Consider the following 18,767-nt stretch of genomic DNA (forward strand, 5'->3'; position numbering starts at 1 on the left):
AAAACAGCCTCCGCTAAATTAAGTACATCGCTAAATGCTTTGTGTATAAAGGTTTATGTAACACGCATTCAAAAAGCGCTAAATCAAATCCACGCCAACATGTTGAAAATTCAAATTTCGCCAAATATTATACACGCCAAATATAATACATTTACAGTATCTATACTCCATTTTTTTTCTTGAAGGGGGGGGGGGGGTTATTGGAAAGAAATGAAAAACATGATTTAGAGCTTTGACAAAACCTAGAACCAATTGACCTTTTTATTGCAAGTTTTTAAATTTAAAGAATATCTAAAATCAATGTGGTCTCAACTTTGTGTTGTATAATTCTGTTTTTAGAATGAAATTCGGCACTTTGAAGCCAAACTCGGAAAAGAAGCGGAAAACAGAATTGGATGAGCTGATATAGAATTAGACAGGAAAAACATGTAAATAATACATTTAGTAAAAATGTTAACTTTTTAAAATAAAATGATAAACCACTGAGATTTCTTGGAATTTAGTTGATTCCAATAAACATGCTTTGCATTCATCATAATTCCCCAAGCTCAACTAGAAATGGTTCTAAGTATACTATATGACGACAAAGCTGTATAATAATATTTTTATGTTTTAATGTTATCACTTTTTCAGATTATGAGAATAAATTATTACAGTACAGACCATTGATGCTGGAAGTGAGTGGATAGGGTTACCGGAGACTCAGGGATCCAGAAAATAGATTCATAAATTGTACAGTGTATTCATGAAAGTGGATAAAAAAAAATGTTCAATCCAAGAATAACATTCTTTGTTTGTCTGTTAGCATTTTTTATTGATGTAAATCTAATAACTATCAATTTTTAGCATGCAGATTCATAATCATTAGATAGTAGAAGAATCTGAAACATATAGCTTTATATTCTGCATTTTGAAGTATCATAATTAAAACAAGGTCAATATTAAATGATCAATTAATTAATTTCAAAACTGACAAAATGTTTTTGTGAGAAAAAAAGAAAGAGCGCTTATTTATATATTGTTCCTAATGTACCACTGATGTTGGTGTGAGTGAAATAAAAATGATGATGATGAACTTGTTTAAAGTCTGACGACACGTTCCTCAAATTTATGTTTTGTATCTCTAGGTAATATATACCAGTATATATGTAAAATATTCATATTTGTCATTCTCTTCGGATTTCTACATTGTTTTCAAAATGTTTTTAAATATAAGTACATTTGTACAACCAAAATTTTGATATATGTCATTTAAAAGATTTGCCCATTAGGGTTATTAATGAATATCTTTTAGGGTCAGTTCAAGTTAAGACATTCATATATATATATAGCCCTTCAAGATTTTTATTTTAGGCACCAGTAGCTACTGAGGTCTTAGCTGTCTTGCAATATTGTTTCTTAATTAAGACATCAGGAGAATATAATATATCATTGGTTCAATACCAAAGGTTGCAGTCATTCGTTCTTGACAGACATGGTATCGTTTTTGAAAGTGCATGGTGTGGGGTAGGCATAAAAAACTGCAAGAAAAAAGTGGGGAAATTCTCCAAACGCGCAAGGGGGGGGGGGTTAAAATCAGGTTATGTTAAGAAAAAAGTTGGGTGGGGAATCCCCCCTAACCAACCCAAACCTGCTGTTACATGCCTGATTGATATGGTTTACTTTGAAATTATGTGAGCTGTCATAGTGACTTTCATAAACTAGAATTTTTGTGAGCAAGCTCATAAAATGATACCCACCCTCCTGCTATTTCATTAAATTTTTTTTATTTCAAAAAAAGTCCAAATATTGATTTAAAACCTTTTTAAAATTTTGCTAGTACAGATATACATACCTAAAATGACTATGACATACATGTATACTCAAGTCATGGGTAGTAAAACCGTTGTGTTGAGCACAAACTTCCAATTTCTCTTCATTCGAAGTTAAATATGTAAATGTGCCAAACTCATATAGTACACTTTTACTGCAATGACCTTGAAAAAGCTATGTCCTTGAGTCAAGGTCAAACACGTCCAAATGAAGTTAATGAACTTTGTTCAAGGTCATGACAAACCTACAGCTCAAAAATAATCCCTGAGATGAAACTTCAAGTCTTTTCATTAGAATATTACAGAAAGGGCAAAGATGGAACTATTCTTCTACCAATGACCTTGAACTTGTTCAAATGACCTTGGTTAAAGTTTTTGACACATCTCTAGATCACAAGCAATCTTATTATCAAGTAGGAACTTTCAGTGGCACTTCATTGAAATGTTATTGACATGGCAAAATGTTACATACATATGGATGGGTGAACAAGGTGATTCCTAACCCCCCCCCCCCCCCCCCTCCTTTTCCAAGTTTCGTTTGTGAGGAATATAAAATTCCTTTTGAAATTGAATGTGCATTTATTTATCAACACTAGCAATATTATGAGTATGCTCTAATCAGAACCAATATGACCAATACAATGGACACTGTACATGTATTCAAATTACCCCCATCCCTTCAAAAAAAGCTTATAATTGCCAGATTTTCACACATTTTAAACCATTTGTAACTTTTTTCTACTAAAGTTGCCTGCAAATTTTATTGTATAGATATGACATATAGATAACCTCTAACAAGATCACATCTTTCATTTTTCCAGCAGTGGTTGTAGATTTTGTGAATATAGTGATAAACATATGTAATTTTTTCCCAAATTTATAAGCATTGACGCCATGTTCTTTTCCCGTTGTCATGGCAACAATATCACTGAAGAAATTTTGTTTTTCCTATTTTTGGAGAATAAAGTAATTCCATCTTTTAACAAATAAAGTAACCCAAATACCTTATCTTATCACGTTCAGAAAACATATTCATAGAAAAATGTCTAAAAATCATTGATTTTCATAAGGATTTATGAACCCGTTGCTAAGGAAATGAATTTCCTTGGATACCAGTCCCTTCATACGTTCGAAAAAAAAATTAATTGTGTTTTAGCATTAGGTAGGATAAAATCTTTCATATACCAAAAGCTTTTGAAAAAATAAAATTTTGACTTTCCATTCAATGCTTGATGCTTGCTGATTTTGACTCTTAATTATCATACAACATATGATCTCAAACTGTTTTTATGAACAAAAACTAGTTGTTTAGCCTCGCATTGAATGTCCTTTTCTATACAGTCTCACGGTCTTGTTTTCTTCCTGCATGGTTATCCAGCAAGATACTTTTCTGTTTTGCTTGTTCTGATGAGAATAATTAGAAAAGAACTTAATATTGGAATGTTAATTGAATATCATAGCTGTAACATTTAAGAAGGGAGCCATCATATGCCATTATATATACAAATAAAAGTGCTCACTCTATTCATAAGATGTAAACGACTCTGAAGTGTTTTGTAACCCATTGGTTGTAACACCTATTCCGTATTTTCATCTCAATGTTTTCTGAAGCATCATAGACCCTTAGAAATAGGTTAGAAAATGGTGTTTTGTTGGATCATGATGACATTACTTGAAACAGATACACAAAAATCATAAGAGTAGAAAATCTGTTTGTAATTGATCATCAAGTGTTGTAACCAAAGAATCCATACAGTGTTAGTTCACAAGAACTGGGTTTTTTCCTGGTTTTAGTACTGTGTAGGAGAATCAGTAGTGCTATTATACTTTAAGCACCCATTTCTTGGCTTGGTTGAAGCAAGCTGCTAGACAATTTTAAAGTACACTGTTAAGATTTGATAATAGGAACATTTTGACTTGATGACATCTGAAGATAGCCTTTATAAAACTTTTCTAATGCCTCGTTCATTGAGCTCTCTGATTGGTCCTATAAATGGCATAATTTTAGTGGTCAGTGGTAAAATGATCAAATAAAATAATTGTGATACGTGGTAGGATATTGGTAATTTCTAAATGCCAGCTGGATAAATGGTATTATGCTGGACACTTGTGTAAATGGAATTGATTTTGGTAATGCAAAGTGGATCTTTGTGGTGAAATTGGCAATGGTAAAAGAATGGTTACTGGAAGAAGTGGCGTGTAGTAATTGTTGAAAGAAATGGAAAACTTATATGAGGTGGCTTTTAGTGGCTTAATAAGTAGAAAAATAAAGACATTATGATGTTAATTTCATTGACACTGTGATTGTTAATGTGGTTTGTGGTGAAATGACGTAGCTGTTGATGAAATGTAGCAAAGGGATTGGTGATATAGAAAATGCTAAGCAATTGATAGCACAAATAGCAACATCATGGGTGGTAAAAATTTGATTGTGGCTGGTGATTAGATTGGTAATTGTTAAAAATATTGATTCCTGTCAAAAAAGCTGTGGATTTTTTTCCTTGTGACATTGGAAAAATCTGACCTTTGTGTATCCTTACTGTGTTCGTATGTAACAGTGACATTACAAGGATAAAGAAGGCATATTGGCCATGCAGGTTTACCTACAGCATTGATGGATGTGGTAGTAACTTGCTGCAACATTTGTTCTGTTGTCTAACCAGCCTTTTTCTTGTGTTTATCAATAGAAGTCAATATGTTTGCATGTTCCTGACATATGAAATTCATCATTCCTCTTGCATATGGAGTAAATCTGAGGCTTTTGAAGGCAATATTCTCCCAAAAGCTGAATGATGAAGTGCATTCACAGTAAAGTTAATCCCACTGATAGCAGTTAAAAAACATTCAGGATATTCATAAATTGATTCAAAATCCTTTCTTTAAATAGTAATGAGCAATCAAAGTGATATTTTGATTCTATAGGAATTTCATTGAGTATATTTTCCGGAATAATTAGAGAGGGGTGAATCTGGTATAGCACCGTGTGATATGATTTGGGAAACCCTTAGTTTTTCTTCAGTTATGCAGCACAATAATTACCTAGCAGTACCTTTCTGGAGATCTGCAATGAACTGAATGCCTGAGAATCTGAGAAGGTGGTACCCAGTGCGTGTGGGTCTTATCTAGCGGTGCATTGACTCCTGTCATATTATGATCCCTGATATTGTATGTGTGACCTTTTTGTGGTAGGAGTAACCTCCCTTGATACCCATGGTCAAGTGATTTATTGGAAAAGCTTATCGTTCACTATAAAAATAACTGCTGATGGTATTGAGAGGAGGTGGAAAGAGCATGAAAATACTTGACCAGATATATAAGAGAGCATCCACTGACTGCATGACTTTGCGATTAAGAGTTGTTATTGTTGAAGTTTTTGATTAACAACAGATCTAGACAATTTCTGTAAAAGACTCCCTGACCAATACATATGTTGTTTATATTGAATGTTGATCCTTGAAAATACTGGCTGTACACTACAAATTATGCCAATTTAATGGTGAGTTTGGATGAAAGAAGAAAGCTCTGGAACAGTTTTAAGAGGCATAAGAAATGTTGTGTTCAAGTAGAAAATTATTTATGGATTCTTCATTCTTCTAGAAGATAATCAAATTTTCTACTAAATGATAACTGGTGTCCCCCTGTTGATAATTCTTACAGTAATTCTCCATTGTGGGCTTTATGCTTTCTTTATTCTCACTAAGCAGGTCTTCCCAAGAGAATGATTACTGGTTGCAAGATGTTTACCAATCATTCTTAATATGTTTTACCACCGAGAATATATCTCCCCACAAGCAAACCATCATCACCTGTTAATCCCCAATAAAAGACAACAATTTGATTGATGGTTATCTAATGAGCCCGTAACCATCAACTAATCGATTAAGATATCACGTTTTAGCAGTTGCTTCATTTTTTGGTCATTTCTACATGCCTCCGATGTGGTATGCAGATATAGACATAATTGTATCAGATATTGGTTCCTTGATATTTATCAAGATGGCCATTACTGGATCATTATCAGTAATAGGTCCAAGCATGATGGGACATAGTCATGCATATCTAATAGGTCCTGGATGAAATTTCTTAGGAATCTTTCAGTTTATTGGAATGGAAGAACTTTGTTCTTGGACATACTAAGTATAAACACACAACGTTATGTGTGAGGTTAAAAGATTCAAATTATACTTAAAGTTTTTGCTTATAAGTAATAATCATCAAGATATCTAACAGGCTTGTGTGAGATCCAGTATGGATACTTATCTTAATGTAATATTCTTATTGATCAAATAATGTGATTTGTTTGCCATGCTTTTTTTATCACATAAACAGACGTGGGTCTGATAAAGGCAAATAAATTAATTGATGTTTTTTACCAGTAGAATGATGAAACATAATTCTTTCTTGGAAGGAATATACTCCCAGCTATGAAAGCTGCAGCGCTTAGATGATGCATGATTTGACCAATTTCTTAAAGAGATTTCAGTCTATTTTAGTACAATAAATGAGGGAGATATGCATTCTTGAATTATTTTTAGTTTGTATACATGATAAATGACTGGAAAATCCTTAATTTGCTCTGTAATCACTAAATTAGAAAAAATGAATGATTTTTTTTAAAGAAAGTTTGAATGCAGTGAAATTATTAGAAGAAATTGCTCATTTATTCTCTGGTAAAAAAAAGTCATCTGGATTATCTCTTTTACTTTTATAAAACTATTATATCTATTTCCAAACTCTAATTAAAGCTTAGCAAAAATATATCTTTCCCTTCACGAAAACAGGAAGCAAATTTTTACCATAAGAATAAGGAAACCTCAAAGTCTCTGGGTATCTTCTATCTTAAGGGTGAATAAAACATGCAAATACATTGCAAGCACAAGTAAGCACATGAATTAAAAGGTGATTAGTGCTTGAACTCTGTAATGTTCACTGTTAATGAAGCAATACTAATGTTATTGATATATATAGTGTATTTCTTCAGTGCAGAAGGTATTGCAGAAGGTACCTTTATCACAATTAAAAGCCTTTGTTGCAATAACGCAGCCACTGGGATTTTTTTACTTGTTGCGTCAGTTTGCCAGTCATATGGAAGCATTTACACAATTTGTTGGCTTTTTATTTCATGGATTTGTTTTCTCCCACCAAATACACTGGGTGAATTACATCAATATGTGATGTGGCTGTAAATCATATTATTTGAAATTACACAAATCAAACAAATGTGTCAATGAAGACACCCCAGTTCTGTGATATTGGCTGCATTTTTTGATGAAGAAAAATATTTTTATGATGTTGGAAGGTATGATCATCTGGTAATGGTTAGTTGATTAGACTGCAATATTTTTTTTATTTCCTCAGTCAATGTCTTGTCTTTCTCCCAAGAAATCCTTCTTTAAGTTTAAAATAAGACTTGAAAGGAATATTTCTCTACATAATAGGTCCCTCCCTTGACAGAGATCTGTGGGCGTGGGGAGTTGGGCATGAAAAGCGTAATTGCTCATTTTTCATTCAGAAGTTTGAAAGGTGGATCTACCTAGGGAGTGGCATGTAGAATTTCAAAACTGAATGCATCATATTTAAAGAATTTTGTGTAGAAAAATATTTTAACCTATCATTTCTGCAGTAAATGGGGTTGAAATTCTCAGATGTTGTACTGTAAACCAACTTTTATTCGCGTGTGAGAAATTTTCGCGATGTTTGTGAGAGCCTCGTCATCTCGTATATTTCTCGCCGCGAACCGATCCTTAAAGTGTATGTGTCAATTAACAACTGATCCAAACTACGCTTGATCGCAAAAATTAATTGTCGCAAACTAGTTTTCACCTGGTTAATCGCGAAATAAAGTTGTCGCGAATAAAAGTTGATTTACAGTATTTGGCTATTTTTTCTTTTCATTGCTTTTTGCAATTGTTTTAATTCAAGCATTAAATATATTTACAAATGTGTATTTTTTATCTCTATGAAATATAAATTTTCATTTTTTTTACCTGGGTAATTGTCCGTGATATTAGGAGAATCTGATTGATCAGAAGTGTATTTTTACAATGCAAGTTATCTTCATTCTCTCTGTATAGTTTTCTTTGAAACTCAAAAATGATGTAGCAGTTTGGTAGTTAAAAAAAGTATTGGTATAGGAAGTAAGTAATAACGGCAATATTTTATCAGTGGAACATGATTATGTCATATCCACTACAAAGAGTCAGTGACTTCCGAAAGTATTTGGACAACTTTGGGAATCCTTAGCGCTGTCTTGATTTTGCAATTAAGCCAGGGAACTGTTTCATTACCTTGTGGCATACCTTGGCTTGTTGTTGGTTCAGATGGGATTAGTGTTTTGGGGGATTGCTCTTAGCTGCTCAATTCTGAGATAGGGTGAGATATACCAGACCACTTCTGGTCACTGTGTGGGCAGTAGGGAGGAATCTGATTGGTCAGTTATTTATAGAATAGTGGGAATGTTCTTTCAGTAATACTTTTTTTGCATGATTACTTTTTGTACGAACACTAGTCAGTGATAAATAATAATAATATGCTATAGATCTTTTAATACTATATTTTTGTGCCCCAGGCATGTTTGGATTTAACTGCACACCACATGACATATAATATGACTGATGTACTAGTGAGACCCATGCATGCAATTTCAAAATTCAGTTTTAAGTTTGTTAAGAAATCTATTAATTTCTTTTGTTAATATAGAAAAACGTAATATTTTGAAATGATTTCTTTTGATAGGTTGTGATCTATGATGCTGCTTGACTGGTACCCAGTTTGAGTGGAGACCCATGTGACAGACCCAGGAGATGGGCTATGGAAAGCCACAAATGACATCACTGATTATACATTCCTCACTGTTAATATCATTCCTAGTCACTGTGACAGACTCTGCCAATGGACAGTATAGATGGAGGACAGGTAGGGATTTTATTGGGTACGACAATCGAAAGATTGATGTCTGATCTACAAATTATATTCAAATAATAAAGGAGGACATATGGAATCCGGTTAGGGCCATAGAGTGCGATACGTATAGTGCTATTTTACATGATGGTGCAATAAAACATAAAAGCTACACAAAACTAAAAGATAACTGCCTTGCATTTTTTTCCTGTTTAAATAGGTTAACTGCTTTCATGAATTTAAAAAAAACTCTGTAAAAACAGTATAATTCTCATAAATTGGTATTAGGGCATATCAGTTTCCTGAGTACAATAAATTTTGTATGAGTACATTTCAAATCACTTCATTATACATTTCAAATTATTAAATTCTTTCTGATTAGTTTTAAATCTTTGGAGTGTGAGTATACCACACATCAAGATCGAGTTTGAACTGTCAGATATAAAGCTCAGGTGATGCGGAATATTATTTATGCTACATAACTTGGCAATAGAGGCAGAATGACATAGGAACTGAGAGAATCTAATCAATGAATGAAGATGGGCATCGCTTTGATTGTGATAAAACCCCTCGGAGTTTATTCCGTACACACTGTATTAAATCAAAGACATGGATTACTAGGATAGCAAAAAATACATCAACAGACTGCCAGATATATCATGTATACTATTGCTAAGAAGTTGAGTTTTATAGCATTTTTATTTTGTAAAGATATTTGAGAGGCACTCATTTGAGAGAAGTTTTATTGCTTAAATCTTGCAAAATGCCTTAACATAAACTTGTTAGCAGGATATGTTGTAAAAAACAAGAGAAAATTAAGCTAGTAAATCATTTCAGTTAAATGGAAGTTTTCTGAAAATAGAGAGTGTATTTTGAAGATGAAATGTATTAATATTATAAGGGTTATACTGAAATTAAATAAGTGCACATATTGAAGTTTCGAAATTTGGTTTGAAAAAAAAAAAAAGAATTGAAGATGCCTTTAAGCAGGGGGATTAAGTTTGCATTTAACTCAATCATGAAACCTTCTGTTTTGTGTGTGCTCTGCATGCTCTTTGGGGTTGATTATCAAAAGTTCAACATTTTCTTATTAAATAATTAAGACACTTTTCAATTTTCTTATTGTATTATTTGTAGCTTTTCTTGTTCTCTTTGTATTTTAACCCTGATATCTCAATTTCTCATATACTAGTATCTTAAAGTTTCTTTTTTCTTGGCACCATCAGATTTGAAATTACAAGGTTTGACAATAGATGTTATAGCAGTAAACACTACCCTATGCAGGCTGAACCCTGATTGACTCTGCAAAGAGATTTTATACTGTATACAGAGTTATTTTTGCCCCCGTTTTATTTTCGCTCTACCCTCATTTAGGGAATTTAAAACGGGGCGAATTAAAAGAATACAGTATAATTTCTTAAACAAAACTATGACTGGGCGAATTTAAAAGTGGGCAAAATTGTTTGCAAGTTTGAAAGGGCGAAAATAACCCTGTATACAGTAATATGAATGTCATCAATTCTTAACAAGTTTAATACTTTAAATTTATTGTGTAATTTATATGATTTTTAAGATATATTTTTGGTGTTTTTACTAGATAATTGGTCGGAGTGTGAGAAGCAATATGGTTGTGGAGCTGGAGGTAACCAGCATCGTAATGTGTGGTGTGAACAGTTATACCCCACGGTACGCGTGGTGCCAGACCACCTGTGTAAGGACGCGGGGTACGAACCATACAAAGTACAGTCCTGTTACAAAATGTGTGACTCCATCGGTGACTACCAGGTGAAATGGGTGACAGGAATGTGGTCCGAGTGTCAGGTGGATTCCCAAGAAGAAGAATGTGCCAGGAATCTGGGTTTTCAAACGCGGGTCGTTTACTGTGCTTACACAAGTACTGGTGAGAGGACAGAAGATTCAGTGTGTGCATCATTCATGCAGAATAAACCACCCACGAGACAGTCGTGTGAGTACAACTGTCCTCAGAACTGTGTGGTAGGGGAATTCTCCAAGTGGAGTTCCTGTGACGAGTGTCAGTTTCTAAATAGGAGTAGGACTAGAAGTATCATAGTGCCAAACAACAGCGGGGGCAAGGCGTGCCCTGCTTTTTCCGAAATGTCTCCCTGCAGCAACTGTACAGATAAATATTTCCTATCATTTACTCCATGGACATCTTGTCAAGCTTTCTCAGATTCTTTCAACACACGCATTCCATTTAACCCTCATATTGGAAATCAAGAACGCTCCTTCGATTGTTATAACATTCGGGGTCAGAAAGAAGAATTATCGTAAGTAAATGCTGGCAACTTGTAATATACATTACTGAAATCATGAGACATAAAAAATTACATTACATTTATACATGATTACTTTCAAACTGATCAAAGAAATTTCTCCTTTGCAAACTTAAGTTCCAAAAATTTAAGGGTAAATTCATATTCTATCATCTTTGCATATAAATAATTTTTATTTGTAGAAAATGTACAGGGAAGTTTAGGCCAATAGCATATCAACAATCCTGTATCATTGGTCAGGATTGTATACTAGGGCCCTGGCAGGGACTGACCACTATAAATCAGACCTGTGTGACAGAGAACCTACAGGTCAAGTCAGGCTACCTCTACAAGAAAAGAGACGTGATTCAGATCCCTCTCGGGGACGGCAAACCCTGCGGTCCTCTGGAGGAGTATACTCCGATACAGTCCAGCCAGGAGGTCAACTGTCCAAGGTAACTCATTAGATACCCTAACAAAATAGAAAATATATAAACATCAAATGGAATAACTGTTTTCTACTTTGTTAGTTGTGACTGTGGATGCTAAATTAATGTTTGCAATCATTCATTTTACTGACTCAACTGACACATCACCAGTAAACCTCAGTTTGTGAACGTTAAATCAGCATTCACAGTTGCAAATAAATGATGACAAGACAGTTATTCCTTAAATATGGTAAACAATCTTTTTTTCAAATTCATGAATGAATAAGTTGTAGAAAGGTCATGACAGGGATAAATGATAAAAGTTTTTGAGGTCAGTGGTAGAAAAGCCATGATAATGGTCACTGCCCTCAATTGTTTTTATGATTCTCCAATGATAGAGCTGCACATGTGGTGCATGCCTTGTTTTTATGCATCTTTTGTTGCGTGTTTTGCAGAACTCAGTGGATAATGTCTGACTGGTCGGAGTGTAAGCCAATCCAGGGTCATCAACAGTGTAACACAGGGATACAGGAACGCCACATCATCTGTGTCCAAATTGATCGTAAGTAGCTACCTTCTACATAAAAATGATTTACCAGCAAAAATGACAGTTATTGGATCATTATTGTTTCTCAGTGTTGACATATTCTAAGCAATCAAACCTGTAGAGACCAAGATGTTTAAATTTTTCCCTGAACATTACACCCTCTTTAAGATGACAGTACCCCATGACATTCATGTTTATTGTGTGTATACACACATTGATTTTCTTTAAGCCTCCCTATCATTTCATTTGTACCCAATTTTTTGTCATTAAAAAAAGGTGTTTGAGTAGAATAAATCAGAATTATTGCTGATGAAGTTGATACTTTGAGAACTTTTATTATGAACAGGGAGGGTAGAACAAAATCTCATGTAATATTCTATATTGGAGCTCATTTTATGTCTTTTGATTGGCATGATATCTGGAGGCAGTGAGAAGAGAAAATCCATATTTCGGATTAAAACCTGCATTGTCATGAATTAAACGCGGATAAATGATGAATTATGTCTCTTTTTCTTCCCTATTGATGTTGGGTGTTGTTCAGATGTGCGAAGATGCACTCGATTATTTTGAAAGTGATGGCTGTCGTGTACCAAGGAAGTAGGGGTAATTAAGTCTGAAAAATGAAAATGAAATGTTCCATTCCTATGGACTTCTTTTTATGAATTTTTATGCATTTGTTAGTTTTGAGCAGTTTTTGTTGGCATTGATTTATAGGAAAAGACTTGTAAATTTTCTTTGAGCATTGGATGTATTTATTGATGAAAATTTTTATGTCAGGAAGATAGTTTTGTAAAAGTAAAGCACATAAATTTTTCATTTGATTTTGAACAAAAATGACATATTTTCTAATATGTTAATGCTCACTTACTTCCTAAATATGCAAATGCTAGAGGAATAAAATTTTTAGTGTACTTCAGTTTTTGGTTTTTGTACATATAAACTGCTAAACATTCATTCATTAGCACTTGAACTTGTTTTTATGGTTCATTTTTGTCTCAATATTGATGATTTAGATTTTGTAATAAATGGTAAATTCTTTTATTTTTCTATTATGGTAATACAGAAATATACATTCTGTAATTAATGGTAAATTCTATTTTCTATTTTGGTAGAATATGGAAAACAAACCCCTGTTGATGAATACGAGTGTAGTCCTGACAAGCGACCCTTGACCTCACAGACCTGCCCCACCCAGTGTAAGACAGACTGTACTGTGTCTATATGGAGTCGCTGGTCTGAGTGTAAAGTGACAGACTGTGAGATGTATGCCAGGAGGCGCCGAAACAACAAGAAAACTGGTATAACAAATTTTATAAAAAATGTCAGGTCAAATTGTGCTTTCTTAAAAAAAAAATTCAAAATGATCATGATTTTTGTTTAGAAAATTGAAGTTGGTTGAAGTTTATGTAAGAAGTTAACTTTTTAATTTAGGACAACGTTACAGAACTCGCCAGATCAGAACGGAGCCTGCTGAAGGGGGACAAGTTTGCCCTCACCTGAGTGAAACTCAAAACTGTGACCCGGAACCCTGCTATACATGGAAGGTCTCGCAGGGCGAATGTCTACCACAGAGACCGCCATGTGGTGTGGGTGTGGCATACCAAAGTGTTTACTGCTTCAACCGCAACAATGTAAGTGCACTGCCTAATATGGGATGAAAGTCAACTAATTCTTCTGTAAGGATGTCATTGGTCTGATTATTCATTCACATATCATGTCTATTTTGTCCCTTTGATATCAAAGTTAAAAAAAAAACTACAATGTACAAAAAAAAAACTGAATTAGATAATATTTTTTTATACAAAGATTTTAGTGCTTAGGGAATCACTACGCTCTCAATTTTGTCCAATCAATAGGTTGCATTTTTTTTAAGTTTAAAATTTTCTGTGGTTTCAGACCCGGGTCAGTGACAGCAGGTGCTTGGAGCTGATGGAGCAGCCACCCAATGAAGTCATGTGTGTGGTGTCCTGCGAAGATGACTGTGTGGTGTCTGAGTGGAGCGATTGGTCAGAGTGTCCCAAGATCTGTCAGAACAACATGATGCCGGGACCCACAATCAAACAACGCACCAGGACAGTCCTCGCTCAGGCCTCGGGTCAAGGTCTGTGCACTGTGGTCATACATCAGATTAATTCAAGTTATTGTCTTTTCTTGTATCTAAGGCTGTGCTAAAATATTGCAAAATGTCTACAAAAAAGTATATTCAGATGAAATTCTCAGAAAAATTTCTTGGCTAATAAGGAAAATCTGTAAAATATAATTAGGTTTAACTAATACTTTTCAGAAGATTGGAAAATAAGCTGACATGAAAATTATTAACTTTCAATTAACAAATGTGTTTTTTTTTGTAGTAAACTGTCAAGCCAAACTGCGAGATCAAGGAAAATGTCCTACAGTGATTGAGTGTGACACGTACATGTGGCAGACGGAGCCCTGGGGGCGATGTGAACTGGACAGTCCAATCAGGGGGTGTGGTAGGGGGGTCCAGTCCCGAGCACTGGGCTGTTACAACAACAGGACTTCTGTCTCTGACATCAAGTAAGCAACAGTATCTTGAGTACACTGTACTATGGATATGTCTAAGTCAATGGAAAGTCCTGTCCACTTTCTGTTAACCTTAATATCTTGAATCCCTAAATATCTAAGTTCTTTCTTGCCCCTCTCCAGTAAAGATGGTACATGTACAATTTTTCATTTTTGATTTGAAATCAGATTGCACTATTTAATCTTGTTTGAGATGATAAGAGTTGTCCATTACTTGATCAGGTGTGCTATGGAAGTGAAGCCCTCAGCCAGACAGGTGTGTGTAGTGCCGTGTCCTGAGAACTGTAAAGTCTCTGTGTGGTCTTCCTGGTCAGAATGCTCAGCCACCTGTACTTCAGGTAAGTCACAATTTCAATGGTACCTTCACCAAATCTGCATCTGAATTTGTTTGTAGAAGGGAAAATTTTCTGACTTCCTTGTTCAGCTACCGGTAATTTAAATGCCCTGAAAATGTTTGAGGGAGCATCTACGCTTTTGTAAATTGGCAAGTTTATTAGGGCACCTACTGTGTAAGCAGAATTTTTAGCAAGGATTTAATTTTGGCATTATTAGCAAGGGTGGCAAGATCGCTAAAATTGAATATCGCTAAAAATTAATTGTGCTTTATTTGTATAGCTTCATAAGTGAGCTTTTTTAAAATCGCTGAAATTACATCTCTCTAAAAATAGAATACCAATTTTTAAGGACAAATCACTAGATTTGCGTCTCGCTAAAATTTCTACTTGTACGGTATTCCAATACCACAAAGGTATTCCATATTAATAAGGAGAACTAAGAAAGATGGGAAATCCAACAGTTTCTGTTATTTTCTGGTTAATTTCAGCCAACACTGCTGCCAATCCATCAAAAAGTCGAAAGCGCTACATCCTGATCCATCCCAAAAATGGAGGGGCACTGTGCCCCAACCTACTGAAGGAGATTAAGGTGTGTTTTGACCTCCCAGTTTGTAACCAGTACCAGTGGAACAAGACAGAGTGGAGCGATTGTATCCTACACAGAAAGGAAAAGTGTGGTCGGGGATTAAAGGCCAGGAGTAAGTATATTTACAGGAAATGCACGGACTTCATTTGAAATGATAAGTAAAATAATCACGAGGATTATATACTTTCCCTACTTACTGTATCTTCTCCCTGTCCTGGAGAATGTATGAGGTGATTTCCATGTAATTTTCAGATGTGACCTGTCTGCAGAATGATGGTACAGTGGGTCCTATAGGTAACTGTTTAACCAGTGTGGGACAGATGCCGGCTATTGCTGAGCCATGTTATGTGGCCTGTGAGGATGAATGCCTGTTCACTGACTGGACATCATGGTCAGATTGTCTACAGGGCTGTGGAAGTAAAAGATTCCGACAAAGAAGACCAAAAGGTAGGTCAGGTTGTAAACAGTGTAGCTGACTTGGTTCTCCAGAAAATTAAAATAATCGTGAAAACAATGTGTTCTGACTAGGAGAAGAATACTTTGAATTTTGCATTATCTTTCAAATTTTCAGTTGGAGGGAATGCACCACCAGAATGTAGTGATTTGAAGAGGTATCCTCGCTATGAACAGGATGTTTGTCTGTGTGACAGAATCACCCAGGAGTTACCAGCGGACTTCTCAGAGTGTATTCTGGATCCTCCCAAGTCCCCCTCAGGACTCCTCAGACCTATATCCTCATCGTACGTATAAACTAGAATCTCCTCAGTATGATGCTGTAGATTCCTACACATATGTGAAGAATTTATTATTGCATTATTATTTCATGAGAAGCTCTACTTGTGGGTAAAACTACTCGCTTTATATTTAGATTGATAAAATACATTGGAAAAATCCTTTTCAATAGATCATTCACAAAATCAAGTTCTTGTGCATTCTTTAGTCTCAGTGATTCATTTCAAGATCTGAAGTAAAATCATGAATCTACACCACACTGTATTTGAAAAGAGAGAATATTATGTTCACATTGATTTTCTTCTATGACATTGATATGAATTTTAAGTCAATCATAATATAAAACGATTTTTAAGATTGTTTACATTTATGCAAGCTTCTAAAATGAAGTCACCGATGTTAAAATATACTAAAAACCAAGTATCTGTTTCTAATTACATAAACTTGCCTTGCTTATTTGATATTAAACCAGATGTGATTTGTGTTTATACATGTATTTTTTTAAAACAGAAAGAGAGATAATAGTGAGACTTCTAAGGATGAGGGAGTGATCTGTGGGTGGGGTCAGAAGATCCGCTATGTGGCGTGTCAGACCAGCTCTGTGGCCACTAGTCTCAGGAGGTGTACAGAAGCAGGTAAATATTCAAAAGAGCAACAAAAAAAATACATACACCGTAGTTGTTTCCCTGACAAAGAAATATGATTTATGTGAGATTATAAGAAAAAATTATTTTATTATAGGTATCTTGTCTTTAGAATACAAGTTTTTCAGAGTTAGACCATTTGCCTGTTTCTTGATTATCCAAATTTTCACCATAAAAAAAAAAATTGACAAATTTGCTCTTTTACAGTGAGTTTGGAAGTTAAACATTGTAATATACCATGTCCTAATGACTGTAAAATGGCAGAATGGAGCTCCTGGTCAAAATGTCCCTCCAAGTGTCGACCAGGCATTCAGAAACGGGCCCGCTACATCGAGCAGTTAAACTCAGCCGGAGGTCGACAATGCCCGAGTCTAGATAGCACACAGACAGAAACACAGACGCACCTCTGTCACCCCGAGTGTTCACAGTACATCTGGAGGGCCTACGAGTGGAGCATGTGTAATAGCAACACCCACACCTGTGGTGACGGGACCCAGCAGAGGGTGGTGCACTGCGTGACGATTAACATTAACGGGGACACCACGGGAATTACCACGGAAGAGAACTGCGCGGGACAGGTCAAGCCCCACAGTGAACAGCCCTGTAGGATGGCCTGTGTCGGGGAGTGTGTGATGTCAGACTGGACCGAGTGGACAGAATGCCCCAGGGTAAGTTCTTCTTTATTTGAAATTGATTGATCAAGTGTCTCTTAGATTAGCCTTGATGTAATGCATCTACAACTTCAAAAAAAGTTTAATTTTGTAATTTCATTCTGGTGTAAAACCTAAATTTTAAAGAGCTAGATCATTAAAAAATCATTCCAGTAATATTAGAAAAAAGTACTTTATTTCATCATTCAAAATTTTAATACATATTTTTCAACAAAATGAATTGACATACAGTGCACATCTTTTACAGTTATTGTTTAAAATCTTTCAGCCCTGTTTAAATGGTATGTACAGACAATCTCGATCTCGTAAGATAATGCGTCAAGCCAGTATGTACAACCCCCGGTGTGGTGAGACGGAGCAGTACAAGGACTGTATCAAGGACATTAACTGTGTTGACTACCACTGGGAATGGATGCCGTGGACCTCCTGTCTCATCAATAACGGCCAGGACGAGTGTGGGGTGGGGCTGCAGGAGAGGTTCCCGGTGTGTAGGACTCATAATGAGGAGGATGTGGACGACCGCATTTGTAACAAGGTAAATATTGTACATGTAGAAAAAAAATGGATTGTTAAACTCGATATGCATTAAGCAAGAATTGCAGAATGCAAGGTTTATAATTACATACAGGTTTCTTTAGAGCTCTCTGATATCTTAATCAGAATTGTTAATATTCACTTGGATAGCAGAAATACAATAAATGTTTCACAAAATTTTGTTTCAATGTTTAGATATATGTACATATAGGATGTGTGTTTATTTAATCTTGAGCATGAAGTGCATTGTACATTCTTTGTATTGTAGATTATTGGCCCCCCAGACCAGAGTGAGAGGATGAAGCGATGTGAAGTCCCATGTGATGTAGATTGTCTGGTGTCAGAATGGTCCCAGTGGTCAACTTGCAGTCAGACTTGTGGACTAGGTAATCAGCTTTATTTTGAACAAGATTAAAATACAGAGTAAAGTTTGGTATCCACATGAATGCATATTTTTACATGAACTTGATATTCTTTTGTTTTTGATATGATTACTCCTTCCCTTTGTAATTTTACGTTTGATTGATATTTTAGGTAAGAGTACTCGGGAGCGAGTGATAGTGGAGCAGTACACAGGAAATGGACGTAAATGTCCCTCTGACCTCGTACAGTCCAAACCTTGTTATCCCAAAGGCTGCTATCGCTGGAATGTCTCCGACTGGTCTCCCTGTATGCCTCAGGTTAGTTACATGTGGAAGAGAGTAGAGTGAAATATATTTCATCTTCTTTAAAACAAGAGGTTATATATTTTGTTAAGAGTGA

At 35.2% G+C, this 18,767-nt stretch overlaps 1 protein-coding gene across 4 annotated transcripts in view; it reads left to right on the forward strand.

Annotated features, from left to right (window-relative positions):
* Positions 1-18,767, forward strand: part of LOC134246150 (thrombospondin type-1 domain-containing protein 7A-like) — a 71,289-nt gene that overhangs the window by 39,684 nt on the left and 12,838 nt on the right. For 3 of the 4 annotated variants that reach the window (XM_062728452.1, XM_062728454.1, XM_062728453.1), the window contains 17 exons: positions 8,547-8,726; positions 10,309-10,999; positions 11,188-11,439; positions 11,868-11,974; positions 13,072-13,257; positions 13,391-13,590; positions 13,856-14,060; positions 14,311-14,497; positions 14,726-14,841; positions 15,327-15,536; positions 15,677-15,871; positions 15,996-16,164; positions 16,667-16,791; positions 17,008-17,468; positions 17,740-18,006; positions 18,274-18,391; positions 18,540-18,685. In XM_062728452.1, coding sequence (XP_062584436.1) covers positions 8,615-8,726; positions 10,309-10,999; positions 11,188-11,439; positions 11,868-11,974; positions 13,072-13,257; positions 13,391-13,590; positions 13,856-14,060; positions 14,311-14,497; positions 14,726-14,841; positions 15,327-15,536; positions 15,677-15,871; positions 15,996-16,164; positions 16,667-16,791; positions 17,008-17,468; positions 17,740-18,006; positions 18,274-18,391; positions 18,540-18,685 — 3,747 coding nt within the window. In that variant the 5' untranslated portion in view covers positions 8,547-8,614. Of the gene's footprint in view, positions 1-7,091; positions 7,111-8,546; positions 8,727-10,308; positions 11,000-11,187; positions 11,440-11,867; positions 11,975-13,071; positions 13,258-13,390; positions 13,591-13,855; positions 14,061-14,310; positions 14,498-14,725; positions 14,842-15,326; positions 15,537-15,676; positions 15,872-15,995; positions 16,165-16,666; positions 16,792-17,007; positions 17,469-17,739; positions 18,007-18,273; positions 18,392-18,539; positions 18,686-18,767 lie in introns of those variants that run through there. The other variant, XM_062728455.1, reaches the window with a different exon arrangement.

Source organism: Saccostrea cucullata, unplaced genomic scaffold (genome assembly GCF_032062105.1).
Source record: "Saccostrea cucullata isolate Sc308-1 unplaced genomic scaffold, CSIRO_AGI_Scuc_v1 ctg47, whole genome shotgun sequence".
NCBI classification, from domain to species: Eukaryota; Metazoa; Mollusca; class Bivalvia; order Ostreida; family Ostreidae; genus Saccostrea; species Saccostrea cuccullata.